Source organism: Gavia stellata, chromosome 34 (assembly GCF_030936135.1).
Source record: "Gavia stellata isolate bGavSte3 chromosome 34, bGavSte3.hap2, whole genome shotgun sequence".
NCBI classification, from domain to species: Eukaryota; Metazoa; Chordata; class Aves; order Gaviiformes; family Gaviidae; genus Gavia; species Gavia stellata.
In genome coordinates, this window is record NC_082627.1 from 292,053 (window position 1) to 307,172 (window position 15,120).

The 15,120-nt window shown below is 47.4% G+C and overlaps 1 protein-coding gene across 1 annotated transcript; it reads right to left on the bottom strand.

Moving 5' to 3' along the window:
* Positions 1–13,409: 13,409 nt before the first annotated feature.
* On the bottom strand, positions 13,410–14,348 carry LOC132320188 (olfactory receptor 10AG1-like). The gene has a single exon (XM_059832459.1). It carries the CDS (start codon positions 14,346–14,348, stop codon positions 13,410–13,412), a length of 939 nt encoding a protein of 312 aa, XP_059688442.1.
* Positions 14,349–15,120: the final 772 nt, after the last annotated feature.

A 15,120-nucleotide genomic window follows, 5' to 3' on the forward strand; every position in this document is an offset into this window, starting at 1 on the left:
GGCTTCTGCAAGGGTTCACACGGATGGGGCAGGAGCCGGTTCCTTCCCCATGCTGGGGCCAGCGCCTGGCCCGTGAGCAGCGGCTCGGGGCCCCTCAGCCCGGCCGTGGGTCCATCCCCAGCCCAGCTCTGCTGCTGGGGGTGGCCCCTGAGCACCCCGTTGCAGGACCCTCAGGAGTCTATCCTGCAGCATGTCCCATCTCACCAGCCAGGGAACCTGCACCAGCTCTGGGGCCTGGAGAGGCTCTGCTCCCTGCCAGCTTAACCCCTTCCTGCCTCCCTGCCAGATCGCTCCTTGGTCACCAGGTGCTGGGCAGTTGCAATTTGGGTTTCCCCTTCACAGGGTGAGTGAGGGGCTCCGTGCCAGTGGCTGGAGCAGGACCATGGGTCACGGCCCGTGTGCCTGGTGCTGGCTGCTGGGGGGGGGAGGGTCTGATTCCCCCCAAATCAGGGGGTGTGCATGGGGTGTGCGTGGGTTTTCACCAGAAAACCGGGCTGGACCAGATGGCAGCAGGGGGACCTCAGGCCCAGGCTGGGGTATCAGGTGGGCAGGGGTCTGTGCTGGTACCTGGGGGGACCCGTGAGTGTGGAGTGCCCATGGGATGGGTGTGTGAGTGATGCGTATTTGCAGCGAACACCGAGCTGGACCAGCTGGCGAGTCAGGGACCCGTGGAGTGGGTCAGAGGGCTAGGGTCCAGGCAGGGGTCCCGGGTGGCAGCGGGGACCAGTTGCCAGTGCTTGGGGGACCCACGAGAGTGTGTGTGTGCCTGCATGAGTTGCTGTGTGTCTGTGCCAGCCCTGGAGGAGGAGACGACGTGTCTGTGGGTGCGGGTGTGTGATGGGGGTCGTGTGTGTAGGTGCTGATGGCTGCAGAGTCTTGGCTGTGGCAGGCTGTGTGACTGTCTGTGGCTGTGTGTCCTCTGTGTATCCTGTGGCTGTGTGTCTCTGGGACATATGTGCAGCTTTGCTGCTGGTTGGACCTGGCAAGGGGAAAGCAGCAGCCCCATCCCTCAGCCAAGGCAGAGACCCCAGGTCCCTGGGCTTTGGGCCAGCTGGGCTACAGCAGCCTGGCAGGAGGGTCCTGCCCTGGGGCTGCTGGAGCAAGCGGTCACTGCTGACATCCCTTAACAGTTTCATCGGTGGCAGGATCTGGTCCAGCTATGAGCATTCCCGCGATTACTTGATTACTTGTATATAATTATTACATGACTGGGGACTGATCCCTTGTTAACGTGCCTGTAATGATACACTTGTAATCAAACTCCTAGAAGGTTTCTCCCTTTGCAGGGTGCTCTCAATATCTTCCACAGAAGAACTACATCAACATTGAGAAGAGCTGCAGGGGCTTGAGCAAGACAGCTCTGTTAGCACTGTCCTGCCTGATGGCCTGGAGGCTGCAGATACTTGATTTTATACTGTTTAAGTGCTTGGGGACCTTTGCTCTTTCCTAGGCAACAGACCAGTTGAGCTGCTGAACTACATCCAGTCATCCTGGGCCACCTGTTTTCACTGGAGACAGCTGAAGGGTTCTGCCCAGACACCCTGGGCTCTTTCTCTTCCTGCCTAGCCACAGCAAAGGCTGCAGGCTTTGTTTTCAAGTCCTAGGCAATTCTTGCTGTACAAAGGAAAGAAGTGAAGATGAGATTTTGCGAGAGTTTTTTCCTACGTGCAGGTAAGTTTAGAGACCTCAGAAAAGCTCTGTGGAAGGTAAGCTTTTCCTTTCTTCAGGGGGTCTGTGTTTCCAAAGGCAATTATTAGAGGACATGTTTCCAAAGGCAAAATGAAAGGATGATAGAACTAATTTTTGCTGGTCTGCCATGACCAAGCAAGCTACATGGGCTGGATGTAATCTACAGCAATGCCTGTGGTCGTTAGAGACCTTGTCTCACCTTCAGCAGCTGTGGTCATGCAAAAGTGAAGAAGATGTCTTTAGTCACACCAAGGATCAGTCTAATCTTTCAGACCACCGTGCTTTAGTGTCCTTCTGTGTTGAAGACACAGGGTGATCTCAGTGCTCTCTGAAGCCATTCCTTCTTGGGCCTGCCTGGGATACTAGGGCAGGGAGTTCAGCAATGTCTCTGATGCCTCTGAGTCCTGGTGGTATAAGAACTGGTGATTTCTCACCATGCTGTCAGATGCTGCCCACCACTTCAGACACCTCTGTCACCTCTGTGCTGGCTTCAGGCATCTCTTTCAAAGACAGAGGGCTCAAGTGTAGTTAGTATCTCCCGCCTGGAAGCTGGCCCCATCCCTTTGATCCCCACCCGCATTCCCTTGTCCCTAATGCTCTTAGTTCTGCTTCTGTAGGTCTATAGTCTCATTTTTCTGCTACTGTCATCACAAACAACATCATTTTTTGGCCGTGAGGTAAACCCAGAGAGTGGTCTGCAATGCCTTAACTCAAAGCAGTCCTGGGGCTCGGGGCTGCATGGCTGCTTTGTTTGAGACATGCAGTGTTACATCTCATTCAGTAGCCTTTGCTGTGCCACTTCTACTCATCACAGAGTTTTGTTCCAGTGTTAGAGAGAGGTCTTCTCTGAGCAGTGGAGAGGCTGGCTGCTGTTATGAGCAATGATGGCACCATCTCCTGTCTCTTTGTTGCTGTTGCAGAGTCCAGACATGGGGGAAATTCATCATACCAAACAGAGAAACTGCAGATCCTCACACCCCTCCTGACTATGTCACTGCATTACCAACATGAGCACCTCTGCTTCTCTAGACCCATGCCAGCTGAGCTGGCCTCTCCTCTGCTCAGGTGTGCTTCAGGATTCACTCTGTCCAAGACTGCACTCCATGCTTGCCCCTTTTCCTCTGGGAGAAGGGTGTCCTCCTGTGGCATGTCGGAGCAGCCAAAAGGTGACCTGGCTGTAATGGGGGAAATGTCTGCTAGCCTGGGAACTCCCAGCCTGGGAATCCAGAGCATCCTTGGCAAGTACATGTGGGAGCCCAGGATGCCCTTGAATAGAACGAAGCAAAGAAATGCTCTAACCTGCAGAATGAAGAAAATGCACTAACGAGTAAGTAATTAATCATAAAACCATATATATACGCTTGGTTTTTTTGGTAGTAATTTTGTAGTAACTTGTAATGTGCAGTTGCTTTACTAATCCTAAATATGGTAGCCTGTCTAATAGTAATTTCTAGTAATCTGTAATAAAGAAATTTGTGGAAGCAAAGCCTTTGTGTCCCCCAGACTAGAGGCAGTACTCTGATATTGGTAAAATCACTGCCCTTCACAAGGTTAGAAAAGGGAGACCGTCCTTTTGTTTTCTGAGTGCTTCCTTGACTCTACAGCCATAGGTCACATTGCTCCCTCATTTGCCACAGCATCACACAGAGAGATCATGCTGAATTATTTATCCGTAATATTTTTCATATGAAGTGTCTCCTGGATGTAGCCTCTTCTTTCTGCTCCTACCCCTTCATGTGGGCACCACCTGTATTATTTGTTACTATGTATATAATTTTGCATTAAAATACATCTTTTAATTTAATAGGGGTAATTTACCTATTAGTCTAAATGGTTCCTTGACCTGGATAATTTAGCTCTCCACCAAGTTTTGCAAATGATTTTGAAGTTATTTTATATTTACTTTCGACTGCTGAAGGAATGCTAAAAATGTTAGATCTATTATTTACCACTTGAAGATTCTGCTGGAAAACACCTCCAGTGAGCACTAATTTTGAGATCTTTCAACTAACGAGCTCTTAATTGTTTTCACATGTGCTTTAGGAATATAACACTATTCATATCCCTATCATGATGTTGAAGGGAATTATACTATATATATTGAACTACCTTTATTCACCAAACTTGCACTCTCAAATACTGAAACTAAGTTTACACCAAAAGACAGACTTTACAAATAGCACATTTTACATTCTTTGGTTCTTTATCAGTTTGGGCTGGCATTTACAAATAGCGCATTTTACATTCTTTGGTTCTTTATCAGTTTGGGCTGGCATTTTTTTCCCCCCCCATTTTGTTAATTTCTGGTGTTTTACTAGAAGCCTGTCAGATTAACCGGTTTACAGGAGGAGGTCATCTTGCTTGCCTTTCCTAAAAAAAGGCACAACAGCTTTGTGAAACTACCTCAGTATATCTATTTCAGTAGATATATTAAGAATTTAAAAATATAAATATATTTTCAGACAATTCTTTTAGGGAAAGTGTGTGGTGCTCAGGGTTCACTCAGTATTTAACATCATTTTGAGCGATCTCGTGTGATTTCTGCCTTTCTCCAAACCAAGGAGAACAGGAGTTCCATTCCTGTTTAAGAAATGTTATCCCTGAAAGCAGAGTTCCCAAGCCTGCACAGTTATCTAGATCTACTGATTTAAAAAGTTGAATCCCTAGCAGATGCTGCCTACTATCTGCCATTACTAATGGACTAGAAAGTGCTTCATTTATCAATCACATTATCAGACTTGCCTACATAATTTCACAGCTTTCCAAATACAAACCAAGATTTCTTGTTAGTAAATAGCTATGCCTTTTTGACATTGTTATTCAAAGGTTTGTCACCTCCATCTGCGTGTCTGGCTTTTGACCCAGTAGGAATTTTTATGTTCCCAAGAGAGTTAAACAAACCCAAACAACAAACAAACCCACCCCCTATTATTTTATTGGTTTGTGTTAAGAGCCAGGGATTTCTTTCCTGCTATCTCCAGCTCTTCTTGTCAATTTTGTACTGTTTCAAACTTCTAATTTTTACTGACTGCTATTTTCTTATCTTCTCTTTCCTCTCTAATAGATATTCGTTGCCTTAATTTCACCACTTGTGTTGTTCAGTGGATTGAGCTATATAGAGAAGGAATGGGCAGGCTTAACCAAGATCACCAAGAGGAGGAATGCCCATTCAAAAACACAGGTCTTGAATCTGAATTTAGTACTTCAGAAGAAGACTTCACCTCTGTATGAAGAGATTTGACATCTACTAGTGACAAATATGATGCAAGAAGGAAGTATTCCTACTCTGGTTTACCTAAAGAACTCATTCTGTACTGTGGTGTCATGACCTCCCAAACATTCTCAATTTTCATTCGTATTCTCATGTCATTTCTTCCTCTCTCGATTTTACTCACAAAGGTCATCTTAGCTTTGAAATATCACAGTTCTTGAAAACCAGCCCTCTTATGATACTTATTGCAGGCATTCTCCAGCATAGACCTGTAAATAGAGGTCCATATTTATAATAAGTAGATGCTTGAGAAGGGTAGCTTATCCTGTTCTCTAGCTTGATTTGACCAGTATACAAGAGACCCTGAGCTGTGCTGGTTAGCACATTGATCTGCATGCATTCATCATCTAGCACTTCTGAGTTTTGGGCAACTTTAAATGATTTCTTTAACAGAGAAGGTTTCTTTCTCATGCAAACAAACTTAGGTATTCTAAATGGCTGAATGAGCTAAAGCAGTTTGTAATAGTCTGGTCATGTGAATCACCCCAATCACTATCTTTGATAATGCCAGCTATATATAGTGTTTCTTACCACTGAGAATTTCTACTTACTTATGTTTTTAAACATTTAACCTTGATAACAAAGTAAATGAAAAACTGTCTTTCTTCACAATTTTGTAAATTTGCATTTATACAGGATTAGTTTATTTCATATTCTCTGGGATGCTTCTGCTTACTTCTTGCTGAGAAGATCAGTGCTTTCCTACGAGAACCAGCTGGCCTCCTCACTCAGCTGTTTTACCTGTGAAAGCGCCGTATGCCCGACACACACCCTCATCATGCACACAACAGTTCACCTCCTGTATTTTCTTGTTTATGAAACCATAAGGAGATCTGCAAAGACAATTTGTACTTTCTCCTACTCAGTTGGCTTCTGAGCTCACATTGGAATAATCTTAACTATGCAGTTTCATGGGGTTCCGTATCTTAGTTATAATAGACGTCCTATGTACAGTTCTGTAAAATGATTTTATACTTCTGACCAATCTTGTTGTTATGATATCCATTACATGAATGTAGAACACTTTGTGATTTCTGTTTAAAAGAAAAATATTTTTTCTCACTCTGTAGTACAGAATTGCTGATGAGAATTGCTTCTATAACATGCTTGAATAACCTCCCTTAGTACCTGCTCCTTCATGCCAAATAAAAGTTCACTAAATATGTTCCCTGTAGCTTTATGTTTCATCCTTCCAAAACAGCACACTATATGACTCATCAAATCTATAATAAAAATGTCGAATTCCTAGCTAGATAGAAAGCCTCCTACTTCTCCTTAGTGGTTAGTTATCAAATCACTGATCTACTTAATTTTCTTTGCAGTGTTTCTGGCAGGGAACTCAAACGACGTCAGCTCAAGAAAAACTTTATTGTCTCGAAGACTGTGTTGATATTTTCATTCCAGATTACTAATCCTCTCCTTCACAGTTATCAGATTATACTTAATGCTTCTGCAATCTCTTATTTTTTCACTTTGATGTATTTTAAGGATGAGGGCTTCATCAATGATTAGGCTAGTGGCTGTGTCCTTACAGACAGGGAGATCAAGACGTGGAGTGGGAAGCAGAATAGAAAACATGAAGTCTGCAAGGCATTTTAGCCATTTCACTTCATTACTTATTATTTAGTTCTGTTGCCTGCTGCAAAACCATCTGTTAGTGGAAGGAGCTCTGCCCTGTTTCTCCAAATTTGCTCAAAATCCCTTGTTTACCATTCTGTTCAAGTAGTGTCCTGGGACTAGTACACGTAAAGTCGATTGTCTTCTTACCTGTCTGCATGGGCAAAGTAAAAAATTACCTTCTTCCTCTGTTTTTTCACTGAACATATTTGATGAAACAAAAGAGCTACAACTATTTGTCACTTCAGGAAATAATTCAGAATGTTTTTTTAGATACTCATGTCACCTGAACCAGTTAGGGACAGAGAGTGTTCATGTTCAAGCTTTACATTATTGCACATTTTAACTTTACAGTACCTTGAACCAAACTTGCCTTAATGTTGAAGAAATGAGTTAAGTCCTACCCTAATATTTTAATTTTCTTGAATAATGCTGTTTGATATTTATAAGCTTATTGATCAAAAAAAGCAAATAGTGCATAATAATTTTCTCCATAAAACTCAGCACTGTAAAGCATTATTACAACAAGTATAATATTATATAATTTTACTGACTTGCGGAATTCATATTTCATTAGACAAAAGCTTTACCAGTCGCAGCTGTTCTAAAGTTGTCATTGTTTTTACACTTGAAACTAGTATCTTTAATACTCAAACTTTAATACCTTCTAGTATAAAGTACCAACTTGTTTTACAGTTAAATACTTAATACTTAATTTCTGACTACCTGCAAATAAGGGGCTTATAAACAGAAATGCTATATCTCTGTCAGCTTTTTAATGATGTAGAAAGAACGGTATTATTTGTTTATTGAGAGCTTGCTTGCTGTTAGTATTATTAATAAATAGGTAGATAAAGAGGGGGAAAGCAGGCAAATGTAACCCTCAGCCAGGCAATATGTAAAAGTATTGCCAAATATTTGCAGTGAAATTACAGGGATCTGGGGAGCAATCAAAGACAGTAGGTTAAATATTGTGTTGTAAAAGTTTTTTTACAGCCCCAGTGCTGTGATGGCTGTGTCACAGTGGGCAGGAGGGCAGCGGTCGCTGTGTGCCACTGGTGTCACAGCAGGCAGGAGGGCAGCAGTGGCTGCATCCCTGTGGTGTCACAGCGGGCAGGAGGGCAGTGGTGGCTGTGTGCTGAGGAAGGGGTGACCTCTGCATCCTGGGGCTGTGGTCCCATGCTGGAGGCTCACTTCTTTCTGCTCCCCTTCAGGGCTGATGGAGCACTATCCAGAGGAGACACCTCAGAGGTCATGGACAAGGTTTTGGGAGTGCTCGCCATCATCCATGGCTGCACCCACCATGAAGATGAAGCCCCCACTGCAGAGGAGGAGGGTGAGAACTGAGCAAGCCCCTGACATGGGGGCATCATTGGGGTGTTGGGGTGCTCTGCATGCATCTGTGAGTAGTGGCAGGGGGAGCCAGGACCCCCTTTGGCCCCAAGGAAGGGCCTGTCCTCCCCTCAGCCAGGGGCCTGGGCTCGAGGCAAGTGACTGCCTGAGAGCATGGGGGCAGTGGGGGACAGGGCAAAAGGTCCCAGGAGAGGAGAGGGGAAGGCAAGGGCAGGGTGGGGAGGGGGCCGCTGAGGCCAAGGAGGAAGCTGCCCTTTGGGTCAGTGGGGTACTGTTAGGAGCCAAGCAGGAGCTGAGCAGCCACCTTAACAGGGGTGGTGGCTGAGTAGCCCCTGAGCAGGGGCTGGAGCTGAGGAGCCACCCCACAAAGGGCTGGAGTGAAGCTTAAGCCAGACACAAGTTGAAGCATGAGGAAGAGCTAGCAATGAGGAGCTGTCAAACAGTGCTTGGAGCTGAGAAACCCCCAGAAAGAGAGAAATAGCTGCCTGAGCAGGGGCCAGAGCAAAGTATCTCCCTCAGCAGACCCTGTAGTGGGGTTGCAGGAGCCAGAAGTCAGTCAGAGCCTGAGTGGGGGGAAGATGTAAGTTGCCACCCAAGAGACATAAGACCCCACTGGACCCAAAAAAGAGCTGCAGCGAGTAGCAGCTGGAGCAGAAGCTGGAGGAGAGTGAAGCCAGAATAAGGGCCAGAGCCCAGAAACTGCCTGAGTAGGGAGCTGAAGATTACAGCAGCCTGAGAAAGGGCTGTGTAGGAACTGGAGGCTGAGCAGGGACCAAAGCTGAGTAAGAGCTTGAGTGGGGTCTGGAGTCAAGTTGGAACCCAAGTAGGTGTCTGGTCTGAGTAGCCACTTGAGCAGGGTCTAGATTTGAGTTGGAGATTAAGCAGTGGCCAGTGCTGGGTAAGAGTTTGAGCAGGGTCTGGATTTGAGTCGCAGCCTGAGCAGGGGCCAGATCTGAATAGTTGCTCGAACAGAGCCTGGAGCCAAATTTCAGCCTGAGGTGGGGCCAGAGCAAAGTAAGAGCTTGAGCAGGGGCTGGAGTTGATTTGGAACCTGTGCAGGCACTGGATTGAAGTACACACTCAAGCAGTGTCTGTAGCCAAGCTGGAGCCTGAGGTGGGGGCAGGGGTGAGTAAGAGCTTGAGCAGGTGCTGGAGTTGAGGTGGAGAATGAGCAGGAGCCGGATTTGAGTAGCTGCTTGAGCAGTGTCCAAAGCCAGGTTGGGGTGTGAGCAGGGGCTGGAGCTGACTAAGAGCTTGAGCAGAGGCTGGCTTTGAGTTAGGTCCTGAGAAGGTGCCAGATCTGAGTAGTCACTCAAGCAGGGTTCAGAGCCAAGTTTGAGTCTGAGCAGGAGCTGGAGCCAAATGAAGCCTGGGCAGGGGCTTGAGCTGAGAGTGTGAGTAGGGGCTGGAGTCGAGTTGCAGCCTGAGCGGGTGCCAGATCTGAGTTGCCATTCAAGTAGGGACTGGAGCCAAGTTGGAGCCTGGGGTGGGGCCAGAACTTTGTAAGAACTTGAGCAAGGACTGGAGTTGAGTTGGAGCCTGAATAGATCCAGGTCTGAGTAGTCACTCGAGCAGGGACTGGGGCCTAGTTATCATCTGAGCAGAGGCTAGAGGTGAGTAAGAACTTGAAAAGGGGTTGGAATCGAGTTGGAGTCTGAGAAGGTGCCAGACCTTACTAGCCACTCAAGCAGAAGCAGAAGCCAAGTTTGAGTTTGAGCAGGCGCCAGAGCCAAGTTGGAGCCAGGGCAGGAGCTGGAGCTGAGTAAGATCGTGAGCAGGGGCTGGAATTGTGTTGGAGCTAGATGTGTGTAGCTGCTTGTGCAGGAACTGGAGCCAAGCTTGAGTCTGAGGTGGAGCTTGAACTGATCAAGAGCTAGAGTAGGGGTTGGAGTTGAGTTGGAACTTGAGCAGGTGCCAGATTTGAGTAGCCTCTTGTGCAGGGGCAGGAGCCAAGTTGGAGCCTGAGGAAGGGCTGGATCCAAGTTACACCCTGAGCAAAGGCCAGAGCTGAGTAAGTACTTGAGCAGAGGCAAGGCGGGAGTTGAGTTGAGTCTGAGCAGGCACCAGATCTGAGTGTCCACTCAAGTAGGGGCCATAGCCAAGTTGGAGCCTGAGCAGGGGCTGGAGCCAAGTTGGAGTCTAGCATGGGCTGGAGCTCAATAAGAGCTTGAGCAGGGGCTGAGGTTTAGTTGGAGCCTGAGTAAGAGTCAGATCTGAGTAGCTGCATGAGGAGGGCCCAGAGCCAAGTTGGAGCCTGAGCAAGGGCTGGAGCTGAGTAAGAGTTGAGCAAGGGCTGGATTGAAGGTATAGGCCGTGCAGGTGCCATATCTGAGTAGCTGCAGGAACAGCATCTGGAGCCAGGTATGATCCTGAGGAGGTGCTGGAGCAGACTAAGAGCTTGAGAAGAGGCTGAAGCTAATTTGGAGCCTGAGTAGAGGCCCAAGATGAGTAGGAGCTTGAGCAGGGACTGGAGCTGAGATGGACGCAAAGCAGGTGCCAGAACTAAGTAAATGCTTTTGCAGGGCCGAAGTCAGGTTGGAGCCTTAGCAGGGACCAGAGCTGAGTAAGAGCTTGAGCAGGGGTTGGAGTTGATTTGGAGTCTAAGCAGGAGCCACAGCGGAGTCACCACTTGAGCAGGGGCTGGATTAATTAGCCCCTGTAGTAGATCACAGAGGAAAGTATCAGCCCCATTAGGGACTATAATGGAGTTTCCATCCAAGCAGCAGCCTGATGTAGATATTTGCCTGAGCAGGATCAAAGCCCAGTGAATACCCAGACAGGCACTGGAGAAGATGTGGCACCCAGGAAGTGTCCAAGGCCCACACAGCCACTGCTTGGGCAGGTGCTTGGCTCCACATCATTCTTAAGGGTGACTGAGCTCTGGGCCTTGCTTCTTGGTTCCAGTTCCTTCTTGAGCAGCTACTCATATCCAGCTCAGGCTCCAACTTGTATCTATCTGGCCTCTGCTTGAGAGGTTACTCAGATCTGGCACCTGGTCAGGCTACAACTCAAATTTAGCCGCTGTTTAAGCTCTTATTCAGCTCTGGCTCAGGATGAGAATTCACTTAGCTCCAGCATCTCTTTGAGCAGCTACTCATATATGGAACTTGCTTGGCCTCCCAATGCACCCCGTCCCTGCTCAGGTTTTACTTAGCATTGGTCCCTGCCCAGGCTTCAACTTGGCTCTGACCCCTGCTTGAGTGGCTACTCAGATCATATAACTGCTAAGCTCCAACTCAACTCTAGCAGCTGTTCAAACTCTTACTCAGCTCCGGCCCCTGCTCAACTCCAGCATGGCACTGGTTGCTAGGGATACAATTGGGCTCTAGTCCCTGCTCTAGGCTCCAGTTCAACTCTAGCAGATGCTCAAGCTCTTACTCAGCTCTGGCCCCTCCTCAGGCTCCAACTCGGCTTGGTTCTGGCCTCTGGTCAGGCTCCAACTTGGCTCTGGCCCCTTGTAAGAATCCATCATTGCTCCAGTCCCTGCTCAGGCTCCAACTCAACTCTACCCCCTGCTCAAGCTCTTACTAAGCTTGGGCACCTAATTAGGCTCCAACTTACATTTGGCCCCTGTGAAGGCTCCAACTTGGCTCCAGCCCCTGCTCAAGAGCTTACTCAGCTCTGGTTTCTGCTCAAGCTCCAACTGGGCTCTAGCCTTTACTTTGTCCAACTCAGCTCCATCCCCCGCTCACACTCATACTCAGCTGTGGCCCCTGTGTAGGATCCAGATTGTCCCTTTCTCTTCCTTAGGCTCTGTGCTCTTTTGAGCAAGTGCAGTAGCGCTGTGGATGCCTAAGCAGGGACAGAGTTGAGGTGGAACCTGAGCAGGGGCCAGAGCTAAGTAAGGGCTTGAAGAGGGACTGGACTTTAGTTGGAATCCCAGTAGGTTCCAAACTTGAGTAACCTACTTGGGCAGATACTTGGCTCTTCATCTTACTGCAGGTACTTCTCAAATCCAGACCCTGCTCAAGACACTGCACCCATTTACAAAAAGGGCAAGAAGGAGCATCCGTGGAACTACAGGCAGGTTAGCCTTATCTCAGTCCCTTGGGAACTGATGGAGCAAAACCATTTGATTGATGCCTTTGCCCACATCCAGCAGCTGTTACTTTCTGAGGTGCTCTACAGTAGTTGAAGTATTGATATGCTGCTTGGAAACCTGACCTAGCACCTATGGGAGATCTTCTGGAGTGATCATGCCCTGGTAGAATTCAAAATGATGATGGTAGAAGCCGATCACATCTCAAAGAGCAGTCCTCACCAGGTCTGTGGTCAAAGAACAGGACCGGAAATGGCTGTTATAAGGGTTTGGGTCTGGAAGGAGTGTCCAGGGGCAATTTCTTCTGTCTGTTTGTCGTGGTTTAACCCCAGCCAGTGACTGAGCACCACACAGTTGCTTGCTCACTCCCTCCCAGTGGGATGGGGGAGAGAATCGAAAGAGTAAAAGTGAGAAAACTCGTGGGTTGAGATAAAGACAGTTCAATAGGTGAAGCAAAAGCTGCGCAGGCAAGCAAAGCAAAACAAGGAATTCATTCACTGCTTCCCATCGACAGCCAGGTGTTCAGCCATCTCCAGGAAAGCCGGGCTCCATCACGCATAACGGTGACTTGGGAAGACAAACGCCATCACTCCAAACGTCTCCCCCTTCCTTCTTCTTCCCCCAGCTTTATATTGCTGAGCATGACATCATATGGTTTGGAATATCCCTTTGGTCAGTTGGGGTCAGCTGTCCCAGCTGTGTCCCCTCCCAACTTCTTGTGCACCCCCAGCCTACTCGCTGGTGGGGCGGTGTGACAAGCAGAAAAGGCCTTGACTCTGTGTAAGCCCTGCTCAGCAGTAACTAAAACATCTCCGTATTATCAACAGTCTTTTCACACAAATCCAAAACGCAGCCCTATGCTAGCTACTATGAAGAAAATTATCTCTATCCCAGCCAAAACCAGCACAGTCACGCAAATCTCCTAGTGGTCTTGGTTTTGTTTTTTTTTTTTATTTTTTTTATGTCGAATTTGTCAAGTATTGTACAACTCAATGCAAACATCATACCAGGGGAAGATTACTTTCAGGTCCTTTAATTTCCCTAAGTTGATTCCATCCAAGGTCACTCTAGATAGTCACTGGGGTCTAGCAAATGATTTCTCAGCCTGAGGGTAGTCATCATCTCCTTGGATGTGTCCCCCTCTAATCCCGCTTGACTGCTTTGACTATTTTCCTTTAATGGTATTGGCAGCTTGGGTAGACACAGCTTCAACAAGCTATTTGCAGTCAACTCTCCAGGGGAACCAAAGATGTTCTGAAGTATGAAGATATTTAGATGGAGCTATCAGAGATGACAGGAATGTCCCAGGAGACCTGTCCCCTTCCTGAGGAGGATCATAGCCAGGCAGGACATCGATTTTGTCTGAGCTAATATGAGACAACCAAATACCTTGTTGGGACTTGTGGTGCTATTTAGGCATATTTCACATACTCTGCAGTATCACTTTCTCAACAGGAGTCTCTTCAGGGCAAGTCTCACTTCCTTATTCTTTAGGCTATAGATGACAGGGTTAAGCATGGGGGTCACAATTGTGTAAGACAGGGCAAGGTATTTGTCAGTATCTGCAGAGTCAGTTGACCGTCGTTTGAAGTACACAACCATGGCCGAGCCGTAGAAGAGAGTCACCACCCCAAGGTGTGAGGAGCAGGTGGAAAAGGCTTTGTGTCTGCCCAGAACTGAAGGCATTTTCAGCATAGCCCTGACAATTTGAGTGTAAGAAAAAACTATCAAGGAAAAGGGAAGGACTGCAAATACCAGGATAATGGTGTGTAGCATCACTTGATTCCAGAAAGTGTCTGCACAGGCCAGTTCCAACAGAGGGGGCACATCACAGAAGAAGTGATGAAGGTCACGGGATGCACAGAAGGGCAAAGTGAACACCTGGTAAGTCTGCCCTACTTGTACTGGTATGACAGCCACCCATGACCCCACTACTAGTCTGACACAGAGCCCCCCATTCATGATGAGGGTATAGTGCAGGGGGTCACAGATGGCTACATAGCGATCGTAGGCCGTGGCAGCCAGGAGAAGGCTTTCGGTGCTTCCCAGCAAAACCAGGAAATACAGCTGGGCAGCACAGCCAAGGAAAGAGATCCAGCCATCTTCCGTCAGGAAAGCCAGCAGCATTTTTGGCAGAGTGATTGATGTATAGCAGATTTCCAGGAAGGATAAGTTCCTCAGGAAGAAATACATGGGGCTGTGGAGGCTTGGGTCTACCCCAGTGATGAGCACGATGAGGCCATTCCCTACGAGGACCATGAGATAGATGAACAGGAAGACTGTGAAGTGCAAGTCTTGCAGGTTGGCATGGTCAGAAAATCCCAGAAGAAGAAATCCATGTCCGGCTGTGTGATTCTGCAAGCCTTGTCTTTGGGGCATTTTCTGTCTACAGAGCAATCGAAACAACATGCTCACTGGACAATGGCAGTGGCCCATCCACCAGCACACACCCCTCTAGCCCAGTGAAAGACTAAAGGCATCAGCACAGGTGTGACTGTGGTATTAGGAAAGCCCGAACAAGATCTGCATGGCGGTATGGGAGTCTAACACCAGTTGCTTGTTGACAAAAGGCTTCTAAGAAGAAAAGAGAACAGAGCCCTTCAGTTGAAACGATGGGGTTTGGTTGTAAGGACCAGAACAATTTATTCTTCCTTCTTCAGAGGAGGCTTAATAAAAGCCAATGTCTCGTGATAGATGAGGGAAGGCAAGGCAAGGCAAGGCAAGGCAAGGCAAGGCAAGGCAAGGCAAGGGAAATGCAAGATTTCACTCTTAGATTTTAGTGAGAGAGGTTCATCTCAGGTCTTTTCAGAGACAAGAACTCATCTCCTGAAGGTCTGTCCAGACACAGAGAGCAGGGAGACATGCTTTTGATCCAAATTATTCATTTTCACATGTCTGATGGGTGAAGTCTATCAGAAAGAAGACAGATTTCTATCTGTCAGTGAATCAGGGACATTCATGCACCTATGGGGCATTTCACCAAGGCAGAGAAGTTGCTATTTGTCCATATATCACAAGCTTTCAGGGTACTGAAAGGAGGCATTATGCAAACAATCACAACACCATCTCAAAGAGTTTTCAAAGTGTCTGAAGAGGACGATGATTAAAGGTGGAAGAGTGGAGATTAGAGGGTGATCTCCCCAAGATACCT

What these genes read in the sequence shown, in the direction of transcription:
- LOC132320188 (XM_059832459.1), bottom strand. Translation starts at nt 14,348, where the DNA reads ATGCCCCAAAGACAAGGCTTGCAGAATCACACAGCCGGACATGGATTT.